Here is a 25713-nt window from a genome sequence, read left to right on the forward strand (position 1 = left end):
TGATTCCATTTAACCAATTCTACCTCTCATTTCCACCTTTTTCCCTTTGTAAATAAACCTTTAGATTTTAGATTCTAAAGGATTGGCAACAGCGTGATTTGTGGGTAAGATCTGATGTGTATATTGACCTGGGTCTGGGGCTTGGTCCTTTGGGATCGAGGGAACCGTTTTCTTTTATTGGGATGTTGGTTTTCATAACCATTCATCCCCAGGACGAGTGCACTGGTGGTGATGCTGGGAGACTGGAGTGTCTAAGGAAATTGCTTGTGTGACTTGTGGTTAGCCAGTGGGGTGAGACCAAAGTCCTTTTTGTCTGGCTGGTTTGGTTGGCCTTAGAGGTGGAAAAACCCCAGCCTAGGGCTGTGACTGCCCTGTTTGAGCAATTGGTCCTGATTTGGCACTCTCAGTTGGGTCCCGCCAGAATCGCTCCGTCACAGTGGCGTAGTCGTGCTTGGATCCACAGGACCAGGTCAATTAAGCTTTGGGTCAGAACCCCACGCTATCCAAATTTTAACTTTGGGATTGAGAGTTTGGTTGGTTAAAGGTCAGTGACCATGAGACAGAAAGCATCAGGAAAAGCAAGGAAACTGCAAGCCTTGAGAGACAGCCTGCAGTTTGATTATGAGCAAGAACTGGCAGAAATTCGAATGGAGAAAGAGGCTGATGAGAGAAAGAAAGAAGTTGCTAAGAGAAGAAAAAAGCTCGTAAGAGGCGTCTGGAGCTGCTGGCTGCTGAGGAGAAACTCGACAGATGCAACAGGAGACAGCTAGACTCCAACTCCAAGTCAAAAAAGCAATGGAAGAACAGCAGAGACTGTATCCTCTTGAAAGTCCAGTTTGTAACAATGTTGGTATGTTGTATAACTCTGAGCAGTTGTCTGGGGGTAACCAAATGTACCCCAACAATGCCACCTTTTATGTCAATGCTGTTACTGTGTGTTCAGTAGGGGGTGGCCCCATAAATTGTGCCAGTGCTATGGATGGGAATGGGAATGGAAAATTCATAGAGTGTGTAAAAGTCAATGGTAAAAGCTGTTTAGGGCAAATTATGGCTTCTAACATCACTCTTGTTAGAGCAGATCTGGTCAAAGAGGAAGATTATTTACCAAATCAGAGTGTGAATGTTGTGATCCTCTGTGAGTTTACTGTCCGTGTGCCTTTAGCCAGAATCCACCTTGAGTGGAATGGGGCTCAGCATGAAGTGATAGCTGGCGTCAGGAAGTTATTGCCTAAAGATCTTTTAATTGGGGAAAATGTTAAAGATTGGTTCAGTCCAGGTAGCCAGTCACAGGAGAGGAATGATCTTAAACCTGTGTCTATTGTGGGCAATGATTTGCCTGAGGTGGGTTGCTCCAAAGGTTTGTCTGTGCCAAGAAGCAGTGTGTCTGGGAATGAAGTTTCTGAATGTCTGTCTGATGTCTCAGAAGTGAATCTGGAGTTAGATCAAGAGCAGAAAGATCTCATGGATGAGGAAAATGTTTCTCAGGAGCAGATTAAAGTAAATGGTCAGGTTAAAGCCCTAACTGAGGAAGGAAAGGGTAAATTTGTGATAGGTAATGGATTGGTGGCTAGTGCAGCTTGTAGAAGTAAACCTGAAATGGGTAACTGTGATTTGCTAAAAGTAGCTCAGTGTAGTGAAAAGAGCAGCAGCTTATCTGTTGGGAGAGGCAATGTGCCTGGAAGGGAAAGTTTGAAGGAGCCTAGGCAGCCTTGTGAGCTGATGGCTTTGTCTAATCAGCAGTTTGGGAAGGGAGGGATAGTGGAAAATGAGTGTCCATATCCCTTACCTGTTTCCTGTGTGGAGAAATGTGACAGTGGAGGGAATGTGCCTGTCTCTGTCAGGAGTATTGACTTGCCTATGAAGGAAGCTACCCCAGTCTCCAAGCAGTTGTCTGTGAACAGCCCTGTGTGCTGGGACAAGGGAAGTGAAATCCCAAGCTGTGTGTCTGGTGAAGGAGAATGTGTCTCCGGCTCTTCTGTGTCTGTGGAGCAAACAGAAGGGGCCTTTCAGCCTGTGATGGTTGAGGGTGATTCAGTTGTCTCGGAGTTGGTTGTAAATACAGCTAAAGCCCAGGAAGGGAATAGTCCTGAGTTTGTGTCTGCTGGGGAGAATGGCACTGTGACTAGATTGCATCCAGTTAGTGTCATAGCAAAATCCCAGAGAACAGACAATTCTGGTGCTTGTAGTTTGCCAGTTGCTAATGTGTGGTTGGAAAAGGGTGCAGCAACTCTGTCTGATCAGGGAGATACCCTAGCCAAGGCACAAGGAGAGCATGAAAGTAATTTAAGGGTGTTACTTACTGACAGTTTGACAACTTGTAGCAAGAAGGAAAAGATTCCTGAACTTGTTCATGGCCAAGGGAAGGAGACTGCTTCTGACCTGTTATCTAGAAAGTCTGTAGGTGTGCCTAAAAGGGGATTGTGTAGAAATCCGCCTGTGGGGCCTGAAGTGAGTCTAAGTGTAGGTAAGACCCAGAAAGCGGCTGTGGTTGCTCAGGGAAGTGTTCCTGTAAAGCAAGCCCTAGGTGGAGAGGGGAAGGGCAGAATTTCTGTGAGGGGTGAATTGCTGCTTAGAGAAGCTCCTAGGGAAAGGAATCCTCATGGTAGCCTGTGCAAGCAGTTTACTGCAACTGAAGGGTGTAAAAGTGATTTAATCAGGGAAGTTTCAGTTCCTAACAGCCAGAAATTTTCTGTTGTGAATGGATCCACTGACTTTCCTTTTGAAAGATCCAGTGTGGGCAGCTTTGAAAAGGTCTCAGGTGGAGTAGAAGCTGTTAAGGAAGTTGAGCAGCCCTATAACCACCTGGCTGTGTGTAGCCAGCTTGTTGGGGAGACAATGCTGTTGGGACAGGAATGTCTCCATGCTGAATCGGTAAGTGAGCAGTCTGTGCTTCAGGATCTGAGGACAGATTCAGTTACTGGTTTTTCAAAGCAGAACAGTTTTATGGCTAAATGCTTGAGGAGGCAGGGGAGAGCAAGCCAGCTCTCACCCTCAGACTCTTGGGATTTGTGTGGTATCTCTGTTAGACAAAGTCCAGCCGTGGAATCCATAGCAGCTAAGAAGTTAAAAGCTAGTGTCTGTGTTGATGCGAATTACTTGGCTGGCAGGGAGAAGAAAGACTTGCTAATAGCTGTTAGCACAGAGGGCCCACCCCATCAGCCAGTGAATTCTGTTAAGCAAGAGAAGTCAGGGTTTAATCCTGCAGGACAAGAAGGAAAGAGAAGACTGAATTTTGCAAAGGGAAGCCACAGGTTAACCCTAAAAGGCCCAAACTCCAATGGTATTGAGCCAAGGGTGTGGCATGACAAACATGTTTGTAGATGGACACTTGCAATCAGTTTGTTGTTATTGCTAATGCTAACTGTAATAATGTATAATGTGCCTAATCTTTTGGAAAATCCCTTGAACATGTTGAAAGGAATACATGAAAACACACTTTATGTTAAAGGGCCTTGCTATACTGATGTTTCACAGTTAATGCCTGTAAACAGTGTTGGAACTTTTCACAGGGGAAAATACATTCCAGACCTGATGTGCTGTATGAAAGGGGAAACTGAGGCACACTACCATATTGCGTTCATGGCTAAATGCCAAAAGTCCTGTACTATGAACAACATCAATATCTACATTGGTTTAATGTTAATTGGGTTCAAAACATTGGCCAAAGCTGGTATGGATAAAGTAGCTGTTTTCTTTAGCTCTTGGCAAGATCACCTGAAACATACAGGAACCATGCTGCAAAAGCTAACCAAGTTATACCTTAAGTTTGTAAAGAGATCCATTCATGTTATTGAACAGGACTTTGATAAACCATTTCGGTTATACACTGGTACGGCCTCTAGCCCAACACTAGCTGTAGTGAGACAGACCCAAGGAAAGGGGGCTCTTGGGATGCAGTCTGCGATGTTTTGTCATCCCTTCCTGCATCAATTTTGCGTTGGGGGTGTGACGTTATTGATATAAATGGGGACCATATAGAACATGGGTTGCAACCAAGGTCCTGTAGTGGCACCAAATCCTAAGTAAAAGGGGTCATATAAGGTGTCTAAGACCAGGTTCTGGGTTGCTGATTATAATTATGCTGTCTATATGTCTGTATCATTTTTAGTTGAAGTTATGAATGTTGGCTCTATGCTGTCTGTATTTCAAGTTTGTGCTGTGCTTCTGGGGGAAGCCTCCCAGACAAGCTGGTGTTAGCTCTGCCTAGCCTGTTTGATGGCCCATTAAGGACCATTAAGGACACAATGGACCCATGGAGAGAAGGCAGACACGCCTTGTGACTCGGCAAAGTATGCAGGGACTGGCCCATGTGACTCCAGGCTCCATCTTGCTGTAAATTTCCACAGTGAAGACAAAGAGATTCTTACACCTGGAAAAGCCTATATAAGGCTGATGCTTCATCTCCATCTTGTCTTCAATCCTGCTTCTGACCTCTGGAAGGACTTTGCTACAAACTGAAGCTTTACACAAGGGACTGAACGACCCATCCCAGTGGGGGATGCATTCCAGAGACTCAATTTGAACCTGCAGTTTACTCCAGCACTGCTGCAAGCCTGAACTAAGAACTTTGCCATTACTGTATGTAATTGATTCCATTTAACCAATTCTACCTCTCATTTCCACCTTTTTCCCTTTGTAAATAAACCTTTAGATTTTAGATTCTAAAGGATTGGCAACAGCGTGATTTGTGGGTAAGATCTGATGTGTATATTGACCTGGGTCTGGGGCTTGGTCCTTTGGGATCGAGGGAACCGTTTTCTTTTATTGGGATGTTGGTTTTCATAACCATTCATCCCCAGGACGAGTGCACTGGTGGTGATGCTGGGAGACTGGAGTGTCTAAGGAAATTGCTTGTGTGACTTGTGGTTAGCCAGTGGGGTGAGACCAAAGTCCTTTTTGTCTGGCTGGTTTGGTTGGCCTTAGAGGTGGAAAAACCCCAGCCTAGGGCTGTGACTGCCCTGTTTGAGCAATTGGTCCTGATTTGGCACTCTCAGTTGGGTCCCGCCAGAATCGCTCCGTCACAACTGGTTAGGAAGATATGTAAATGACCAGAGCTTTGAAATGCAGCCGCATTGTTAGAGATAGAAGGGGAGGTGTTTGCTCGGGTCTTACAAGTCTTGTCTATTACTATGGCGTTGATTCGAAGATCAAAAAAGGGAATATTAACATTTAGGAAGACACTCGAGGGAACTGGTATTATTGTCTATGTGTCTGAAGATTGTGGTAACCTGTGTCTGAACTGTTAATGGATAAATTACCCTGTGCTAATTGCCAGGATGTTTGGGAGAAGGAGTTAAGCCTGTTGTTTTCTCAGGCCAAAAGGCTGCTGGAAATGTATAAGAACCTGGGACACGATCCTGCTTCAGCTCAGATTTGCTTTGGGTTTCAAGAGGGGGAAACCTTAAGCCATAAGGATTGAGATCCTCAGTCACTGACTGGAGTCACCCTGAATATGGACATTGAACTATAACCCATGGACTATATCGAAAAGGACTTTTGGCAACTACAAGCTCATCTCGGCTATATGTCTGAACCTCAAGAATTGAATTCAAGTCTGTCTGTATATTGATCTTTTAACCCATACTCTCTTTTCTTTTTTACTACATTTTAGTTTAGTTAACAAGAATTGACTATAAGCCTGTATTTTGGGTAAGATCTAAGTTATCATTTGACCTGGATCTGGGCTCTGATCCTTTGGTGATTGGAAGAATCTGTTCTTTTATATGATGAAATAAGATTTTCAGAATTCATTATCAGATGTTTGACAGGTGTGTCTGGACGGAGGCCTGAGGCTGGGCACTTTAAGGGAACTGCGGTGTTTGAACTTCTGTGTAACCAGTGAGGTCACACAGGAGCTGTTCTGTGCTGGTTGGTAAATCTAAGTATTGGAATAACCACCAGCATTTGGGGTTTGTCTGCCCCGTTTGGTTTGCAGTTCACCCTAATTGAGTGACCTCAGCTGGCTCCCACGGGCTGCACCGTCACACAGAGGTCAGAGTGAGACAGTCTGGGGACCGCCTTCCCCACCTGGCACCACTGCCTGGCACCACCTTCCCCGCCTGACACCACCATCCCTGCCTAGTATGGGCATCACCACCTGGCACCACCATCCCCACTCAGCACCACCCCTGGCGCCAGGCACCGCTATCACAGCCCAGCTTTGCCATCCCCACCTGGCAAGGCACCCAGCAGGGGGAATCACCATCCCGGCCAGGCATGTGTCTCGCCACCCAGCCTGGGCATTGGCACAGGCACGGCCCTCGGGGAAGGGAGGGGAGGAGATACAGAGGGCGTACGACGGGGACCAGCTGGAGCCTGCCTGCACACACCGAACCTGGCAGGAGCCGGGCTGGTATCGCCAACACCCGGAGTTGTGCTCGCTGCTTTCCATCAGCCAGGCTCGGCCTGCCCCCTGCTTCAGTTCAGGCCTCAGCCAGGCCCACGTCTCCAGCTCCCTCTCTACTACACTGCCGGGCAGGGGCCGTAACACTCCCACGCTGGGGGCCGCGGCAGGGAGCAGACAGACCGAGGGGGCAGGAAGGAAGGGGGCTGGGGGGACAGTGGGGGTGGGTCAAAGGGGGCCCAGCAGGGTGAGGCCTCTTGCTCCCTCCCAGGGCAGCCCCGTGCCCGTGCGGCGAGTGGGACGCCCAGCGGGGAGCCCCGTGCCTGTGCCTGGGTGGCGAGCGGGACGCCCGGCGGGGAGCCCCTTGCCCGTACCTGGATGGTGAGCGGGATGCCCGGCGGGGAGCCCTGTGCCTGTGCCCGGGTGGCGAGCGGGACGCCCAGCGGGGAGCCCCGTGCTTGTGCCCGGGTGGCGAGCGGGATGCCCAGCAGGGAGCCCCGTGCCTGTGCCCGGGTGGCGAGCGGGACGCCCAGCGGGGAGCCCCGTGCCCGTGCAGCGAGCGGGATGCCCAGCAGGGAGCCCCGTGCCCGTACCTGGGTGTTGAGCGGGATGCTCACCGGGGAGCCCCGTGCCCGTGCAGCGAGCGGGATGCCCAGCAGGGAGCCCCGTGCCCGTACCTGGGTGTTGAGCGGGATGCTCACCGGGGAGCCCCGTGCCCGTGCGGCGAGCGGGATGCCCAGCAGGGAGCCCCGTGCCCGTACCTGGGTGGTGAGCGGGATGCCCAGCGGGGAGCCCCGTGCCCGTACCTGGGTGGTGAGCGGGATGCCCAGCAGGAAGCCCACCACGGCCATGCCCAGCGTCACAAACGTCTTCCTGCGGATGATCCAGTCGTTCCCCACCTCGTCCACAATGGCCGTCACCAGCGTCTCCAACAGGCAGAACTAGGCAGGGAGCCAGGGTCAGCCAGTGCCTGGCCTGGGCATGGTGCCCCCGGCTCCTCAGGCTGCCCCCAGCCCCTCGGGCTGCCCCCAATTCCCCCAGATCCTCAGGCTGCCCCTAGCCCCCCTCAGCTTTCCAGGCTGCACCCAGCCCCCTTGGCTGCCCCTCCCAGCCCCGTCCCTCGACTGTCCTCAACCCCTCTGCCCTCTCTGTCCCCCTGGGGCCTTCTCACTCTCCCCCCTGCCCTCCCCACCCCCCTGCGGCCCCTCCCCTCATCCCCCTGCCCTCCCCACCCCCTGCGGCCCCTCCCCTCATCCCCCTGCCCTCCCCAGCTCCCTGCGGCCCCTCCCCTCATCCCCCTGCCCTCCCCACCCCCCTGCGGCCCCTCCCCTCATCCCCCTGCCCTCCCCACCCCCCTGCGGCACCTCCCCTCAACCCCCTGCCCTCCCCTCCCCCCTGCGGCCCCTCCCCTCATCCCCCTGCCCTCCCCACCCCCCTGCGGCCCCTCCCCTCATCCCCCTGCCCTCCCCAGCTCCCTGCGGCCCCTCCCCTCATCCCCCTGCCCTCCCCACCCCCCTGCGGCCCCTCCCCTCAACCCCCTGCCCTCCCCACCCCCCTGCGGCCCCTCCCCTCATCCCCCTGCCCTCCTCCCCACCCCCCTGCGGCCCCTCCCCTCATCCCCCTGCCCTCCCCAGCTCCCTGCGGCCCCTCCCCTCATCCCCCTGCCCTCCCCACCCCCCTGCGGGCCCTTCCCTCACCCCCCTGCCCTCCCCCCCCCCCTGCGGCCCCTCCCCTCATCCCCCTGCCCTCCCCACCCCCCTGCGGCCCCCACTCTCCCCACCCCCAGGCCCTGGTACCTGCGTGCCCAGCCCCAGCAGGATGAGCATGAAGAAGAAGAGGACGGACCAGAGGGGCGAGATGGGCAGCAGCGTCAGGGCCTCAGGGTAGGCCACGAAGGCCAGGCCGGGCCCGTGGTCGGCCACCTGCGAGACGTCCACCCCCAGGTGCTGGGCCATGAAGCCCAGGATGGAGAAGATGACGAAGCCGGCGTAGACACTGGTGGCGCAGTTGGTGATGCTGATGATGATGCTGTCCCTGCAGGGCAGGCGGGTCAGAGAGCAGCCGGGGGAAGGGGTGTGGCCTGAGGGGGACACAGCCAGGCAGAAGGAAGCAGGGGGTGCAGTGAGACCAGGGGGGTGGGAGTTGGAGGCCTGGCCCAGTGGGGGGCTGGGAGTCGGCGGGCGTGGCCCGGGCAGATGGCAGGGGGCAGTGGGTGTCTGGGGGCATGGCCCAGCAGGGGGTGGGAGTCGGGGGGCGTGGCCCGGCAGGGGGTGGTAATCGGGGGCGTGGCCCGGCAGGGGGTGGGAGTCGGGGGGCGTGGCCTGGCACAGGGCAGGGGGTGTTGGGGGACGTGGCCCGGCAGGGGGCAGTGGGTGTCTGGGGGCATGGCCCAGCAGGGGGTGGGAGTCGGGGGCGTGGCCCGGCAGGGGGTGGTAATCGGGGGCGTGGCCCGGCAGGGGGTGGGAGTCGGGGGCGTGGCCTGGCACAGGGCAGGGGGTGTCTGGGGGTGTGGCCTAGCAGGGGGCAGTGGGAGTTGGGGGGCATGTCCCGGCAGGGGGTGGATGTCGGGGGGTGTGGCCCAGCAGGGGGCAGTGGGAGTTGGGGGGCATGTCCCAGCAGGGGGTGGATGTAGGGGGGCGTGGCCCAGCAGGGGGTGGGAGTTGGGGGGCGTGGCCCAGCAGGGGGTAGGAGTCGGGGGGCGTGGCCCGGCAGGGGGTGGGAGTCGGGGGGCGTGGCCCAGCAGGGGGTGGGAGTTGGGGGGCGTGGCCCAGCAGGGGGTAAGTGTCGGGGGGCGTGGCCCGGCAGGGGGTGGGAGTTGGGGGGCGTGGCCCGGCAGGGGGTGGATGTCGGGGGGCGTGGCCCGGCAGGGGGTGGTAGTCGGGGAAGTGGCCCGGCAGGAGGTGGGAGTCGGGGGGCGTGGCCCGGCAGGGGGTGGGTGTCGGGGGACGTGGCCCGGCAGGGGGTGGTAATCGGGGACGTGGCCCGGCAGGGGGTGGGTGTTGGGGGGCGTGGCCCGGCAGGGGGTGGTAATCGGGGGCTTGGCCCGGCAGGGGGTGGGTGTCGGGGGCATGGCCCAGGCTGACCTGTAGCAGTTGTTGTGGAACTTGTTGTAGGATGCCATGGTGATGAGCCCGCCCCAGGCACAGCCCAGCGAGTAGAAGATCTGAGAGGCAGCGTCTCCCCAGACCTGGCAGACACAGAGATGTTACCACTGCCAGAGAGGGCAGCGGCGTCTCGCCCCCACAATGCCATGGGGCAGGCGCCCAGCCCAGCATCACCCTCACATGATAGAGCCAGCGTTGGTAGCCGGAGACGGCCCAGGGCTGGGATGGGGGTGGCTGCAGGTCGGGACTGAGGGAGGCTGGCAGAGCTGAGGGGAGCCCAGGGCTGGGATGGGGGGGGCTGTGGGTAGGGACTGAGGGGCGCTGGCAGAGCTGTGGGGAGCCCAGGGCTGGGATGGGGGGGGCTGCGGGTCGGGATTGAGGGGCGCTGGCAGAGCTGTGGGCCGGGGTAGCCCAGGGCCAGGCTAGCAGGGGACATGGGTTTGGCCTGGGGTCAGGCCCATGTGGGACCCAATGCTGCTGCCTCAAGACTCCTGTGTGGCCAAGACTCTCTCCCTCCCCCCCCCGTCTGCCTGTGGGGCAGGGCGGGGGCCAGGTGACCATACCGGGCCGTAGTGGGGGCCGGGGGCCTGGGCGAGGCATTCCTGGGGTGTTCCCAGCCCGGCCTGAGCACGGGAAGGATCCTGTGCCCCAGGGAGGGGCAGGACCCCCGCCTAGTGGGGACGGACACTGCCCTGGGGGCTGGAAGGGCAGAGCGCCGCCCCAGGCTCAGACCCACCTTGGCATCCAGGATCTTGTCCCACTGGGGCGTCAGGTAGTACATGATCCCGGTGACGGCGCCCTCCAGGGTGATGCCGCGCACGAAGAGGATGGTGAGCACCACGTAGGGGAAGGTGGCAGTGAAATACACCACCTGGACGGACAGACGGACGCCACGCCTCAGCCACGGCCCCCGCCCCCGTCCAGCCCAGCCAGGGAGCAAGGAGGGGGCACCACTTGAATGGCTGCCCCAGGAAGGCGGCTCAGCGAGCCCAGGGCTGGGGGGGGGAGGGGAGCCACATGTGACGAAGGTGGGAGTTCTCGGTAATACCGGGAGGAAGGAGGTTTGGCTCCGTGCCAGCCCCCTCGGCAGAGCTACCCGGGGGGCGCTCGAGACAGAGCTGCCAGGGCTGGAGCCAGCCGCGGGCCCGGCACATGAAGGGAGCCCCACGACTGAGGGGTGACCCCCGCACGGCCACGCAGCCGGCCAGGGGCTCGCAGCCTGGCGAACACAGACGGGGGCGGAGCTCGCGGAGACATGGGGCTCTGACCTGGCACTGAGCGGGGACCCGGCGGCATCGTCTCTCCTGCTAACCCGGCGCTCCCGGTGCCAGGCCGGGTGAATGCCAAACCCAGCCTGTTCGGCCAGGGCTGCCGGGGTCACAGAGCCCTCCAGAGGGTGAGTCTCCTCCAGGCACCTGCACAGAGCTGCACTGCGGAGCGGGGGGCTGGAGCCTGGAGGCGGTGGGGCCACGGGGCTTGCCCTGGAGAAAGGGGGCAGGGTCCCTTGGGGGGCTGGTGCCCTGAGGGCTCCTCCAAGGGCAGGGCTTAAATTCCCATGGAGTATTTCCTGTAGCCCCCCCAGCCCCACCCCTCAGCAGGGCCCAGCGGGTGGGGCTCGAGGCTCTGGGCCCAGCCGCTGGGCTGGGGTGTGTGGGGGAGCTTGGGGCTCCGGGCTTTAGCCACGGGGAGGGGGGTCTCGGGGCTTCAGCCCGGGGGGGGGGAAATGGGCGCTGGGGCTAGTGGCTTCTGCTCCACACCAGCTCCGGCTGGATGGAAGCCCTGCCCAAGGGACAGTGTAAAAGCCGGGGTGTAGCACAGAGCCCGTGGATCCCTGACCAGGCACAGGGAAGAGGAGCCAAGCATGGGGAGGGGAGGGGCCAGGCACAGGGAAGGGAGGAGCTATGGAGCGGGGCGGGGCCAGGCACAGGGAGAGGAGGAGCTATGGAGATGGGCGGGGCCAGGCACAGGGAGGGGAGGAGCTACGGAGAGGGGCGGGGCCAGGCACAGGGAGGGGAGGAGCTACAGAGAGGGGCGGGGCCAGGCACAGGGAGGGGAGGAGCTACGGAGAGTGGCGGGGCCAGGCACGGGAGGGGAGGAGGACCTGAGGGGAGGGGCCAGGCACAGGGAGGGGAGGAGCTACGGAGAGGGGCGGGGCCAGGCACAGGGAGGGGAGGGGGAGGACAGACTCTACTTGCTTTTCCTGATGACTTGACGCCCTTGAAGAGGCAGAGGAAGACGACGACCCAGGAGATGCCCAGGCAGCCCAGCAGGGGGAGCCGCACCTCGCCCAGGTTCCCGATGTCGTCCGAGAGCTTCAGCACGTACCGCCTGCCCCACGGGGACAGCGAGCGTGAGACGCCAGCTGCACCCGTCTGCCAGCCCCGCCTCTGCCCCAGAGACCCTGCTCTGCTCCAGGGCCCCGCCCCTCTGCCTGCAGCTCCACCCCTCTGCTCCAGGGCCCCGCCCCTCTGCCTCGGAGCCCCACCCCTCTGCCTGGAGCTCCACCCCTCTGGTCCAGGGCCCCGCCCCTCTGCCCCGGAGCCTCACCCCTCTGCCTGGAGCTCCACCCCTCTGCTCCAGGGCTCCACCCCTCTGCTCCAGGGCTCCGCCCCTCTGCTCCAGGGCTCCGCCCCTCTGCTCCAGGGCCCCGCCCCTCTGCCTCAGAGCCTCACCCCTCTGCCTGGAGCTCCACCCCTCTGCTCCAGGGCTCCGCCCCTCTGCTCCAGGGCCCCGCCCCTCTGCCTCAGAGCCCCACCCCTCTGCCTGGAGCTCCACCCCTCTGCCCCGGAGCCTCACCCCTCTGCCTGGAGCTCCACCCCTCTGCTCCAGGGCCCTGCTCCTCTGCCCCGGAGCCCCACCCCTCTGCCTGGAGCTCCACCCCTCTGCTCCAGGGCCCCGCCCCTCTGCCTCGGAGCCTCACCCCTCTGCCTGGAGCTCCACCCCTCTGCTCCAGGGCTCCGCCCCTCTGCTCCAGGGCCCCGCCCCTCTGCCCCAGAGCCCCACCCCTCTGCCTGGAGCTCCACCCCTCTGCTCCAGGGCCCCGCCCCTCTGCTCCAGGGCCCCGCCCCTCTGCCTGGAGCTCCACCCCTCTGCTCCAGGGCCCCGCCCCTCTGCTCCAGGGCCCCGCCCCTCTGCTCCAGGGCCCCGCCTCTCTGCCTCAGAGCCCCACCCTTCTGCTCCAGGGCCCCGCCCCTCTGCTCCAGGGCCCCGCCCCTCTGCCCCGGAGCCTCACCCCTCTGCCTGGAGCTCCACCCCTCTGCTCCAGGGCCCCGCCCCTCTGCCCCGGAGCCTCACCCCTCTGCCTGGAGCTCCACCCCTCTGCTCCGAGCCCTGCCTCTCTGCCTCAGAGCCCCACCCCTCTGCCTGGAGCTCCACCCCTCTGCTCCAGGGCCCCGCCCCTCTGCCCCGGAGCCTCACCCCTCTGCCTGGAGCTCCACCCCTCTGCTCCAGGGCTCCGCCCCTCTGCTCCAGGGCCCCGCCCCTCTGCCTGGAGCTCCACCCCTCTGCTCCAGGGCCCCGCCCCTCTGCCCCGGAGCCTCACCCCTCTGCCTGGAGCTCCACCCCTCTGCTCCAGGGCCTCGCCCCTCTGCTCCAGGGCCCCGCCCCTCTGCCCCGGAGCCTCACCCCTCTGCCTGGAGCTCCACCCCTCTGCTCCGAGCCCTGCCTCTCTGCCTCAGAGCCCCACCCCTCTGCCTGGAGCTCCACCCCTCTGCTCCAGGGCCCTGCCCCTCTGCTCCAGGGCCCCGCCTCTCTGCCTCAGAGCCCCACCCCTCTGCTCCAGTGCCCCACCCCTCTGTCCCAAAGCCCCACCCTTCTGCCCCGGAGCCCCACCCAGGACCTCTGCTCTGGCCACAGCAGCCCTGCCCCTCCCCCAGAGCCCTGAGGAGTGCAATCCCCTCTCCCCCAGGCAGTCAGGAGAGCCTGCCCCCCAGGGCCTGGGTGTCCCGTCTGCCTCGGGGCCCCGTGGGGCTGGCACCTCCAGTACTCCTCGCTGGGGCTGGCGCGCTTGAGCGTGTGGTTGAGGAGCTGGGTGAGGTTGAGGGGCGGCGCGGCGGAGCCGTTGGTTGCATCCAGCACCCCGGTGCAGTCGGGCGTGTTCCAGGGGTTGGTGCAGTAGGTCCAGGGCAGCACCCGCGTCATGGAGGAGAAGAAGTAGTAGAAGGCCAGGCAGATCACCACATTGTAGTAGATGCCAATGTACGTGGAGACCACCATCATCCCGTAGCCCACGCCTGGGGGGACAGCAGCACATGAGGGGAGGGGAGGGGCAGGCCTGGGGGGGGGCGAGCGCAACAGGAGTGAGGGCTGGGTGAGTGTGCAAAAAGAGTGGGGTTGTACCAGAGCAAGTGTGTGTGTGTAAGTGTGCAACAAGTGTGTTCACAAAGAAGTGTGTGTGCATACAGGACCAATCACACAAACATGTGTGTGCATGCGCATGTACAAGAGTGTGTCTAAGAGCACGTGTGAACATACAGGTGAGTATGCAATGAGGCTGTTCAGAGATGAGCCTGTTTGTGTACAGCAGGGAATGTGTGAGTGTGTGTGCATGTGAGTGGACAAGCTGGATGTGTTTACAGGGACAAGTGTGTAAGGAAGTGTACACATGAGTGTGCGATAAGAATGTATACAAAGGTGAGTGCACAGGTTGAGTGTACAGGAGCAAGTGTGCCAAGGTGTGTGCAGCCTGTGGGCGTGTTGGTGCATGAGAGGGAATGAGTGCACATGGTGGTGGTGTAGGAAAGCATGGAGGAGCGTGAATGGGTGTGTGCAAACCTGGGCGTGTGCTCCCTAGAGTATTTTTGGGCAGGTGCATGAGCGCGATCAGGGCTGGGCATGAGTGTGCACAGGGTCAGGTGTGAGCGTGCACTGGGGTGGGTGTGAGTGTGCACTGGGGGTGTGAGCATGCACAGGGCTGGGCATGAGTGTGGGCAGGGCCAGGAATGAGTGTGCACTGGTGTGGGCATGAGCATGCGCAGGGCAGGTGTGAACATGTGCTGGGGCAGGCATGAGTGTGTGCGGGGCTGGGCGTGAGCATGTGCTGGGGGCTGTGAAAGTGCACAGGGTGGGTGGGAGCATGCAGAGGGTGGGTGGGAGCGTGCAGAGGTTGGGTGTGAGCGGTCCTAAGCATGCACAGGTTGGGTGTGAGTGTGTGCAGGGCCTGGCATGAGCGTGCACTGTGGGGGTGTGAGTGTGCACCGTGGGGGCGTGAGAATGTGCTGGGCCAGGCATGAGCGTGCGCCATGGGGGCGTGAGTGTGTGCTGGGCGGGTGTGAGCGTGCACTGTGGAGGCATGAGCGTGTGCCGTGGGGGTGTGAGTGTGCGTCGTGGGGGTGTGAGCGTGCGCTGTGAGCGTGCGCCGTGGGGGCGTGAGCGTGCACCGTGAGTGTGCGCCATGGGGGCGTGAGCATGCACCATGAGCGTGTGCCGTGGGGGTGTGAGTGTGCGTCGTGGGGGTGTGAGCGTGCGCCATGAGCGTGCGCCGTGGGGGCGTGAGCATGCGCCGTGAGCGTGCGCCGTGGGGGCGTGAGCGTGCGCTGTGAGTGTGCGCCATGGGGGCGTGAGCGTGCACCATGAGTGTGCACTGTGGAGGCATGAGCCTGCACTGTGGGGGCGTGAGCGTGCGCCATGAGCGTGCACCATGGGGCGTGAGCGTGCGCCGGGTGGGCGTGAGCGTGCGCCGTGGGGGCGTGAGCATGCACCGTGAGCGTGCACCGTGGGGGCGTGAGCATGCATTGTGAGCGTGCGCCGTGGGGGCGTGAGCGTGCGCCGTGGGGGCGTGAGCATGCGCTGGGCCAGGCGTGAGCGTGCACCATGGGGGTGTGAGTGTGTGCCGTGGGGGCATGAACGTGTGCCGGGTGGGCATGAGTGTGCAGCGTGGGGGTGTGAGCGTGCGCCGTGGGGGCGTGAGCGTGCGCCGTGAGCGTGCGCCGCGGGGGCGTGAGCGCCCTCTCACCTTTGAACATGGGGCTGATCCTCCAGACGCCGAGGCAGCCCTGGCTGGCGAACTGCCCGAAGGAGAGCTCCATGAAGAAGAGGGGGATGCCGCAGAAGACCAGCATGATGAAGTAGGGGAACATGAAGGCTCCTGGGGGCGAGGCACAGAGGGTGAGGGCAGAGCTGGGACCCACTGCCGCCCCCTGGCCCTGGGAGCCAGCCCTGCCCTGCAGAGCCAGCCCCCCTGCTGCCTTCTGCCCCCTGCCCGCAGCCCAGCGCCCCCTGCTGCCCCCGCCTGCAGCCCAGCCCCCCTGCTGCCCCCTGCCCACAGCCCAGCGCCCCCTGCTGCCCCCTGCCCGCAGCCCAGCGCCCCCTGCTGCCCCCGCCTGCTCCCCGCAGCCCAGCCCCCCTGCTGCCCGCCCCCGCGCCCCGCAGCCCAGCCCCCCTGCTGCCCCCGCCTGCAGCCCAGCCCCCCTGCTGCCCCCTGCCCGCAGCCCAGCCCCCCTGCTGCCCCCGCCTGCAGCCCAGCCCCCCTGCTGCCCCCTGCCCACAGCCCAGCGCCCCCTGCTGCCCCCTGCCCGCAGCCCAGCGCCCCCTGCTGCCCCCGCCTGCTCCCCGCAGCCCAGCCCCCCTGCTGCCCCCACCTGCTCCCCGCAGCCCAGCCCCCCTGCTGCCCCCGCCTGCTCCCCGCAGCCCAGCGCCCCCTGCTGCCCCCACCTGCTCCCCGCAGCCCAGCCCCCCTACTGCCCCCACCTGCTCCCCGCAGCCCAGCGCCCCCTGCTGCCCCCGCCTGCTCCCCGCAGCCCAGCGCCCCCTGCTGCCCCCGCCTGCTCCCCGCAGCCCAGCCCCCCTGCTGCCCCCACCTGCTCCCCGCAGCCCAGCGCCCCCTGCTGCCCCCGCCTGCTTCCCGCAGCCCAGCGCCCCCTGCTGCCCCCGCCTGCTCCCCGCAGCCCAGCGCCCCCTGCTGCCCACTGCCCGCAGCCCAGCGCCCCCTGCTGCCCCCACCTGCTCCCCGCAGCCCAGCCCCCCTGCTGCCCCCGCCTGCTCCCCGCAGCCCAGCGCCCCCTGCTCGCAGCCCAGCGCCCCCTGCTGCCCCCGCCTGCTCCCCGCAGCCCAGCGCCCCCTGCTGCCCCCTGCCCGCAGCCCAGCGCCCCCTGCTCCCCGCAGCCCAGCGCCCCCTGCTGCCCCCACCTGCTCCCCGCAGCCCAGCGCCCCCTGCTGCCCCCGCCTGCTTCCCGCAGCCCAGCGCCCCCTGCTGCCCCCGCCTGCTCCCCGCAGCCCAGCGCCCCCTGCTGCCCCCTGCCCGCAGCCCAGCGCCCCCTGCTGCCCCCACCTGCTCCCCGCAGCCCAGCCCCCCTGCTGCCCCCGCCTGCTCCCCGCAGCCCAGCGCCCCCCGCTCGCAGCCCAGCGCCCCCTGCTGCCCCCACCTGCTCCCCGCAGCCCATCGCCCCCTGCTGCCCCCGCCTGCTGCCCGCAGCCCAGCGCCCCCTGCTGCCCCCTGCCCGCAGCCCAGCGCCCCCTGCTGCCCCCACCTGTTCCTCGCAGCCCAGCCCCCCTGCTGCCCCCACCTGCTCCCCGCAGCCCAGCCCCCCTGCTGCCCCCTGCCCGCAGCCCAGCGCCCCCTGCTGCCCCCACCTGCTCCCCGCAGCCCAGCGCCCCCTGCTGGCCCCACCTGCTCCCCGCAGCCCAGCCCCCCTGCTGCCCCCGCCTGCTCCCCGCAGCCCAGCGCCCCCTGCTGCCCCCTGCCCGCAGCCCAGCGCCCCCTGCTGCCCCCACCTGCTCCCCGCAGCCCAGCCCCCCTGCTGCCCCCGCCTGCAGCCCAGCCCCCCTGCTGCCCCCTGCCCGCAGCCCAGCGCCCCCTGCTGCTCTCACCTGCTCCCCGCAGCCCAGCGCCCCCTGCTGCCCCCTCCTGCTCCCCGCAGCCCAGCCCCCCTGCTGCCCCCGCCTGCTCCCCGCAGCCCAGCCCCCCTGCTGCCCCCTGCCCGCAGCCCAGCGCCCCCTGCTGCCCCCTGCCCGCAGCCCAGCCCCCCTGCTGGCCCCGCCCGCTCCTGCCGCCAGGCCGCAGTGGGGCACACACCTCCCCCATTGCGGTAGCAGAGGTAGGGGAAGCGCCACACGTTGCCCAGCCCCACGGCGTAGCCCACACTCGTCAGCACAAACTCAATCTGGTTGGTCCAGTTGCCCCGTTTCACATTTTCATCTCGCTTGGTGGCCTCCCCGGGGACGGCGCCGTTCTGCAGAGAGAGGGGGCAAGTGCCATTAGCAATGGGGTGCCCCCACCCCCAGGGCCCTGCCCAGCTGGAAACAGCCCCCCCGTGGGAGAAATTAGGGAGGGGAGATACTGTGTTATGCTGCCAGCTCCCCCCCATGGCTGCTCCAATCCTCCTCCCCAGATGCTGGGGGCTCCCCGCCCTGCAGGGAGGAGGAGGGGGAGGGGAGGGGAGGGGAGGGGGCACCCACCCTGCAGGGAAGGGGAGGGGGAGGTGGCAGTGGCCCCCCAGCTGTGCCCCCCCCCACCCGGCTGCAGGGAAGCGGGAGGCTGCGGCTCATACAAAGCAGGGCTGAGCCGAGGCAGCACAAAGCCGCCTCTGTTCCCACCGCCCCCCCGCCCGGCCTGCGGGGCCCGCTGGGTAGCCGGAGCCTCCGGCTCTGCGAGGCTGGAGCCGCAGGGGGAAGGGATTGACCCCCTGCCCCCCACCACGTCCCCTGGGGGCCAAAGTGACACCCCCACAGGGGAGGGCGCCCAGGGGGTGGGGAAGCTGGCCCTGGGGGGCTGGGGGGGGCAGGACTCCTGGGTTCCCACCCCAACTCGGGGAGCGGGATCTAGGGCGGGGCTGATGTGTCTGGCGCCCCCCAAGTTACACCTCACTTAAAAACCCCTTGATCCAAACTCAGAACTAAACTAGAGACGTGCCTGGGCCACTGGTACTGGGCGATTCCTCCGAATCAGGAGAAATCAGTGGGTTGGAATATTACACCGGCCTTGTGTGTCCGTGTGCCGCACACACAGCCGTGTACACAACTCCCGACTGTGCTAGTGCTTCTCCTGCCGCCCAGGCACATCCCTTCCCCCCGGAGGAGCTCAGGCCCCCTGGCCGAGACCCACTCTCCCCCTCCCTTCTCCGGCCCAGTCGGCAGGGCAGTGGGGCTCAGCCTGGGTGGGGGACAGAGTCACTTTTCTCCTTGCAGGGTCAGCTGGAGCAGGGCTGATGGCTGGGACGCTCTGTGTCCAGCGCTGATTTGGGGAGCAAGGCACTTCTAAGGGAGGTGAAAGTTGGGGTCCGCAAGACAGGCCAGCTCCCTGCCAGGGGAAGGCTGAGACCGGCTGCCATACAGCACGTGTTGGCCTGTGGAACTGGCTGCCACAGGGAGTCGTCGAGGTCACAGACTCAACTCAAAGGGATGAGGTGTGTGTCGGAGTGACAGAGGGCCCAGAGTCATCACAGTTCACAGGGAGGGGCAGATGCCCCTCTCCAGGGCAGGGTCCGGAAGCCGACCCCCGGCTGGGAGGGTCAGGATGGGCCCTGGGTGGGGGATCGTCCCCCATCTGCTGCTGTGGGGTTCCTGCTCCCCCATCCACACATGGTGCTGGGCATTGCCGGCGCTGGGAGAAGGGGCTGTATGGGCCATGGGCGAGCCCAGTGAGCCCTGCGTGCCGATGCTCAGAGCCCACGGGGACAGGGCTGCAGGCACCCGGCCCACACCCCAGCTCCCTGCCGGGAGAGCGGCGGAGTCAGGAGGTCAAGTATCAGAGGGGGAGCCGTGTTAGTCTGGATCTGTAAAAAGCAACAGAGAGTCCTGGGGCACCTCGTAGACGTATTGGAGCACAAGCTTTCGGGGGTGAATCCCCACTTCGTCAGACACACGTCATTCACCCCCGAAAGCTCATGCTCCAATACGTCTGTTAGTCTACGAGGTGCCGCAGGACTCTCTGTCGCCTTTTACAGAGTCAGGAGGGCACCTGGGTTCTAGGTCACCCCAGGACCACCAGAGGGGAGACCAGACCGGCTCCTGGCGGGTGAGAAAATCCTTGGGGAGCGCTAGGCCACCCTTGCGAGCCCCACCCCCCTGGCGAGAGAAGTCCCTGGCACCTCCTGCCCAGTGAACGCACAGCGGAGATTACAGGGGCCTGGGGCTGCTCTCAGTTATGCCCGCCCAGCTTTGCACCCCCCAGCAGGGGCCTGGGCCCTGCCCCACGACAGCGAGTGCTCAGTGCCAGGGCGGGAGCTGGGCGCCCGATGCCAGGTGGGCACTTCCAGCACAGGCAGAACGAGCTCATTCTCTGGGGGCAAGAATGGCGCTTTGTCCCGGGCCCAAGGCCCCTCCTGCGGGGCGGCCGGGCTCGGCTCCGTGTTGGGCGCACAATGCAGCCTCACACCAGAGCCCAACAAAGGAGCGGCTGCGGCTGGCGGCAGCCTGGGGGCCCAGCACCCCTGGCCCTGGGCAGGCAGCTCCCTGTGAGCGAGGGGCACCTGCACCGTGAGCTCGCCCTGGGCCAGGCTGGAGCCGAGCCCCCCGGTGCCCTCACTCATCATGGCTGGACCTGCCCGTGTCCCCTGGCCCAGGCGGAACTGATTCTCCTCCAAGGGCGCCAGGGAGCCCCTCCCCTCCCCTCCCCTCCTCTCCTGGGAGCAGAGCCCCCAGCTCCGGTGAACCCCGTCCTGCTCACTGTCCTGCAAACAGGATCCCCCTCCAGAGACACAGCGCCACCGCGCCCACCTCCTGCTCCCCGCCTGCCCCCGGCTCTGCCCCTGCGGAGCAGCGCCTGCTCTGCGCGGCCCCCAGCCCAGCCACCCCACGGAGCCCAGGTACGGGGAGGGGCCCCTGGCCCTGCCCCAGCTCCCAGGTGGGCCTGGCAGTGACCCCGGGCCAGGCCCCCCCTTGCCTGGCTGGGCAGGGAGACGGCACCCCAGGGCTTTAGGGGACCTGTCTGCATCTCCTTGCCCCAGGGGCACGGGGTGGGGGCTCCAGGCAAGCTCTCGGCCCTGCACTGGGAGCTGGGGGACGCCGGCCGTTCCCCCCGCACCACGGGTGAGCCTCCCGATGGCTAACAGCTGCTGCGAGTGCTCTGCCAATGCAGCCGTCGCTGCGGCTCGGCCTCAGGCGCGTGGGGCGCCGGACCGTGTCATTCCATTAGCGCCCGGAGCAGCCACTTATCCCGCATGGCTCGGCCAAGCCCAGCATCTGCTGAGAGCCGCCCAGCCCCACCAGCGCCGGCCCCCCAGCGGAGCCCCAGCCTGGCCGGGGGGACGGGTGGGATGTCCTACCCACAGAGAGCCAGCGGGGATCCCGGCCCCCCAGCGGAGCCCCAGCCTGGCCAGGGGGACGGGTGGGATGTCCTACCCACAGAGAGCCAGCGGGGATCCCGGCCCCCCAGCGGAGCCCCAGCCTGGCCGGGGGGACGGGTGGGATGTCCTACCCACAGAGAGCCAGCGGGGATCCCGGCCCCCCAGCTCACAGGGCATGCGGGGGGACAGGCGCTTTGGGCCTCTCTTCTCCCAGCCTGCCCCATTCCCAGTGGGTCCCAGTGCCCCATCCAGGGGCCCCAGTCCCTGCCCTGCCACATGCAGCCATGGGGCACGCAGAGCCTTGGCCCTTCCCGCTGCGCACAGGGGCCCAAGGCGGCCCTCCAGCCCCACACACCACTAGGCCGCCAGCCCATGCCTCGCTCTGCCGCTCCCAGAGCCTTCAGTGCTGACCCACGGCGGGTGCCATGCGGGCTCTGTGGGAGCCTGGCCTGGGGGGGCAGGAAGTGACCCCAACCCCCCAGGAGCTCCGCGCCTGCTGGGAAGCTCAAGCCACGAGGCTGGGGGCCCGGCCGGCTGCATGTGACGGAGCCGCACAGCTGCCTGCCCCATTACCGGGCTTACATGCCTGGGTGCCCGGCTGGCGTGGGCACGAGGTGCACAATTGTGCAGGCATCTCAGCTCGGAGCTGTGGGCTCCTGATGGAGCACAGCCCCGGCTCATCTCTCTGCTGGGGGAACAGCTGCCCACGTCTCTCCTGCAGCCCACGCAGTCCCCCTCCATCCCCAGGGCCTGTCTGCTGCCCTGCCCGGGCCCCTCTCGCCCCCGCCGGCAGGGAGCCGGGGGCTGGCACGTGCGGCGAGCGGGTCTCCCTGGGCCTGCCAGGCGGGGCGTGCCGGCCCTGACCCCTGGGCTGGGGGAGGAGGCGCGGGGCGACTGGGGGGGCTGTGCAGCCCACGTGCGCAGGCTAATTGCCTGATTTGCAGAGCAGTGGAAGCAGCGCTAACGAGGCTGGCGGTCGTTCAGCCTAATCAGCAGCCACGTGCCTGGGCCAGGGACTGGGCGCCCAGCCCCCCATGAGCTGAGGCCTGAGGGGTTTGGTTCAGACCCAGGCAATGACCCTGGGGGCAGCTGTGCCATGCGGGCAAAGCAGCCTGTGGGGCCAGACCCAGCGTGCCGGGCCCCTGCCATGAGGCCCTAGCTGCCCCCCCCGCCCTGGCAGACAAGGCCCCCAAGCTCTGCTCCCCGGGGGATGGGCCCAGAGCCCAAGTCCTGGGGGGCATGATGGTGCCACAGCCGTGCCCAGGCAATGAGACGCCGTGGGGCACCAGGGCCCTCATCACACAGTCACAACACAGGCCCCACTGGGGACCCAGCAACCAGCATCACCCGGTGAGGCCAGAGTCACTGCGCCCCGTGCTCCCTGGCACCAGCCCGGCTCGAAGCTGGCTCTGCTCTGGGCCTCGCTCACAGCCAGGCCCCTTGGACTGAGTCCGGCTGACGGCAGGGGGTGCACCCACATGTGCATGTGCACACATGCAGGGACACTCCTGAGCACATGCGCACACACTCACATGTACACACATGCACACACGTGTACACACATGCATACATATGCACACATGTGCACACACTCACATGTACACACATGCACACACGTGTATGCACACACATGCATACATATGCACACATGTGCACACACTCACATGTACACACATGCACACACATGCATACATATGCACACGTGTGCACACCGTCACATGTACACACATGCACACCCACCCACGTGCACACACATGTGCAGGCACACTCACATGCTTACACGCACACACATGCACTGGTGCAGGTACACACACAGGAGCCAGCTCATCTCAGCCCTTCGCCTGCCCTGCCCGTCACCCCAGTCACACCGATGCTGGTGGGGTGAGGCAGTGCCATGCGCCCTCCCGCAGGCCCCGGAGGGAAGGGACTTGCCCGACATCATACATGGGCTGGGCCAGAACCCAGGCGTCCTGGCTCCTTCGCCGAACACCCCTCCCCCTCAGGCTGGCCCAGCAAGCAGCCCGGGAGGGCGGCCAGGCGGGAATCACGGCCCAGTGCGCTCACCGGCCCATCACGGTGCCCGGCTCAAAGGGCAGAAGGGGCCATTGTGATCTGGTCTGACCCGCACATGGCCCAGCCCCTCACCCCCCTCCTGTAACAGACCCCGACCTCTGGCCATGAGGTAAAGACGTCACGGGACAGAGAATCTGCCATTTACCCTCGTTCGAGCCAGCGAGTGCCCTGTGTCCCGTGCTGCAGGGGAAGGCAACCCCCCCGCCCCCGCATGGTCTCTGCCAGTCTGACCCAGGGAAAATCCCTGCCCCACCCCAAACCGGGCGATCAGTTAGACCTTGAGCATGGCAGGACCCCCCAGCCAGGCAGCCGGGAGAGAATTCTCTGCAGCGACTCGAGCCCTCCCCACCTAGTGCCTCATCCCTGCCCGCTGGGGATGGCCCCACAGATGGGGGGTGAGGCAGGGCTGGAGCACACACAGCCCCGGTCTGGCCTCAGGCGCAGCAGGAAACAGCAATCAGCCTTCCTGGCTCGGATCCTGCCACGGCACCTGCTCCCCACACGCCTGCCCTAGGCGGCCCCACCTGGCCGTGCCCCCTCCCCGCCCCCCCCGGGGCTGGAGTCTGGGCAGACGGGGCAATCCGCTAAGGGCTCCAGGCAGCCGTCCCGACTCCCAGCAGCAGGGACTGGCTCAACGTCTGCGGTCATGAGTTCTCCTGGGCCAGAGTCAGCCCTGACCCGACCCCAGTGCGGGTCACTAGGCCAGACTGCCCCGGGGCACAGCCACGTCTCACGCTGGAGTCGCCCCAGGGGCCGCAGGGGGGGGATCGGGATTCCCTCCGGATCCACACCCAGGCACTGGGAGTCCAGCCCTGGCTCTCCCGGCCACCCCAGGACATTACTGGCACCATGCTAAGGACCAGGGAGAGCGCAAACCCTGCACTGCGAGTGACCTACTGCGTGTGCCAGCCCGGGCTCACAACCGGGGTCGTGGGGCAGGGCAGATCCTGGTGCCAGGGCATGGGGCAGATCCCTGGGTGATGGTGCCGAGTGGATCTGGGTGTGATGGCACAGGGTGGATCCCAGTGCGACCAGCGGGAGGGGGGATGGAGGGGTCAGTGTGCCGGGAGTCCGTCCTATCTTCCCAGACTCTTCCCAACACAGGGTGCACCACTCCCCTTCCCCAGTGTGCGTGCACGTGCACACATGCATGCACGCACACACACATACTTGCACACACGCACAGACACACACGTGCACACACGAGTGCACATACACACACGCATGCACACACAAACACACACACACAAGGCGCAGTTCAGCCCCTCGCTCTGCCCATGTGGATTTCTCTAATACCCTGACTGCCGGAAGATCCCCGAACACTCTCAAACCGAACTGCCAGGCTTTCTATGGTGCTTTCCAGCAGCCAGCAGCCAGCCTTGAAATGCAGCCAGCTCTGGGGTGGGACAAGGTAGCTGCAGTTCGCCAGCACCCAGCACCGTGACCTGGGGCAGGAGAGGAAATGGAAACCCCCCTACTCCGGGTACCTGCAGCTGGGAAGTGCCTGGAGCTGGGATTTGCCCCGGGTGGGTGGACGATGTGGCACTGGAGGAAAGGGACACAGGCCGGGAGGGACTGGGCCGTAGGGCCGCTAGGGGCAGAAAGCTCCTTGCAAGCCAGAGAGGTGCCCCCTAGTGCTGTCCTGGTCATTGGGACCAGCACTGCCTGGGGGCCAGCGCCCCCCACTGAGCCCCTGCCCCGCTCCCTGCAGCACAGCGCCCCCTAGTGCCAGCACTGCCTGGGGGCCAGAGCCCCCCACTGAGCCCCTGCCCCGCTCCCTGCAGCACAGCGCCCCCTAGTGCCAGCACTGCCTGGGGGGGGAGAGTGCCCCCCACTGAGCCCCTGCCCCGCTCCCTGCAGCACAGCGCCCCCTAGTGCCAGCACTGCCTGGGGGGGGAGAGTGCCCCCCACTGAGCCCCTGCCCCGCTCCCTGCAGCACAGCGCCCCCTAGTGCCAGCACTGCCTGTGGGGCCAGCGCCCCCCACTGAGCCCCTGCCCCGCTCCCTGCAGCACAGCGCCCCCTAGTGCCAGCACTGCCTGGGGGGCCAGCGCCCCCCACTGAGCCCCTGCCCCGCTCCCTGCAGCACAGCGCCTCCTAGTGCCAGCACTGCCTGGGGGGCCAGCGCCCCCCACTGAGCCCCTGCCCCGCTCCCTGCAGCACAGCGCCCCCTAGTGCCAGCACTGCCTGGGGGGGGAGAGTGCCCCACACTGAGCCCCTGCCCAGCTCCCTGCAGCACAGCGCCCCCGAGTGCCAGCACTGCCTGGGGGGGGAGAGTGCCCCACACTGAGCCCCTGCCCAGCTCCCTGCAGCACAGCACCCCCTAGTGCCAGCACTGCCTATGGGGCCAGCGCCCCCCACTGAGCCCCTGCCCCGCTCCCTGCAGCACAGTGCCCCCTAGTGCCAGCACTGCCTGTGGGGCCAGCGCCCCCCACTGAGCCCCTGCCCCGCTCCCTGCAGCACAGCGCCCCCTAGTGCCAGCACTGCCTGGGGGGGAGAGTGCCCCCCACTGAGCCCCTGCCCCGCTCCCTGCAGCACAGCGCCCCCTAGTGCCAGCACTGCCTGTGGGGCCAGCGCCCCCCACTGAGCCCCTGCCCCGCTCCCTGCAGCACAGCGCCCCCTAGTGCCAGCACTGCCTGTGGGGCCAGCGCCCCCCACTGAGCCCCTGCCCCGCTCCCTGCAGCACAGCGCCCCCTAGTGCCAGCACTGCCTGGGGGGGGAGAGTGCCCCCCACTGAGCCCCTGCCCCGCTCCCTGCAGCACAGCGCCCCCTAGTGCCAGCACTGCCTGGGGGGGCAGAGTGCCCCCCACTGAGCCCCACCCCCTGGGTTTCCCTGGCCATGGTCCTACCCAGCTCGGCAGGCCCCTTCCCCACCCCCCCAGGGCCCGGTGGGTGACTCCTGCCACCCAGCGCACAGTGGGGGCCCCATGAGCTGAGCTGTGGGGGGCTCAGTTCCAGCACCCACATCACAGG

The 25713-nt window shown here is 64.6% G+C and overlaps 1 protein-coding gene across 1 annotated transcript in view; it reads right to left on the reverse strand.

Annotated features, from left to right (window-relative positions):
- SLC6A9 (solute carrier family 6 member 9) overlaps window positions 1-25713 on the reverse strand; it is a 55965-nt gene that overhangs the window by 4748 nt on the left and 25504 nt on the right. The window contains exons 3-10 of the mRNA XM_045027513.1: window positions 17459-17615; window positions 15401-15532; window positions 13424-13679; window positions 11643-11775; window positions 10184-10318; window positions 9427-9530; window positions 8140-8377; window positions 7150-7284 (exon numbers count right to left, since the gene is read on the reverse strand). Coding sequence (XP_044883448.1) covers window positions 7150-7284; window positions 8140-8377; window positions 9427-9530; window positions 10184-10318; window positions 11643-11775; window positions 13424-13679; window positions 15401-15532; window positions 17459-17615 — 1290 coding nt within the window. The remainder of the gene's footprint in view (window positions 1-7149; window positions 7285-8139; window positions 8378-9426; window positions 9531-10183; window positions 10319-11642; window positions 11776-13423; window positions 13680-15400; window positions 15533-17458; window positions 17616-25713) is intronic.

The sequence above is a fragment of the Mauremys mutica genome, chromosome 8 (assembly GCF_020497125.1).
Source record: "Mauremys mutica isolate MM-2020 ecotype Southern chromosome 8, ASM2049712v1, whole genome shotgun sequence".
NCBI lineage: Eukaryota > Metazoa > Chordata > Testudines > Geoemydidae > Mauremys > Mauremys mutica.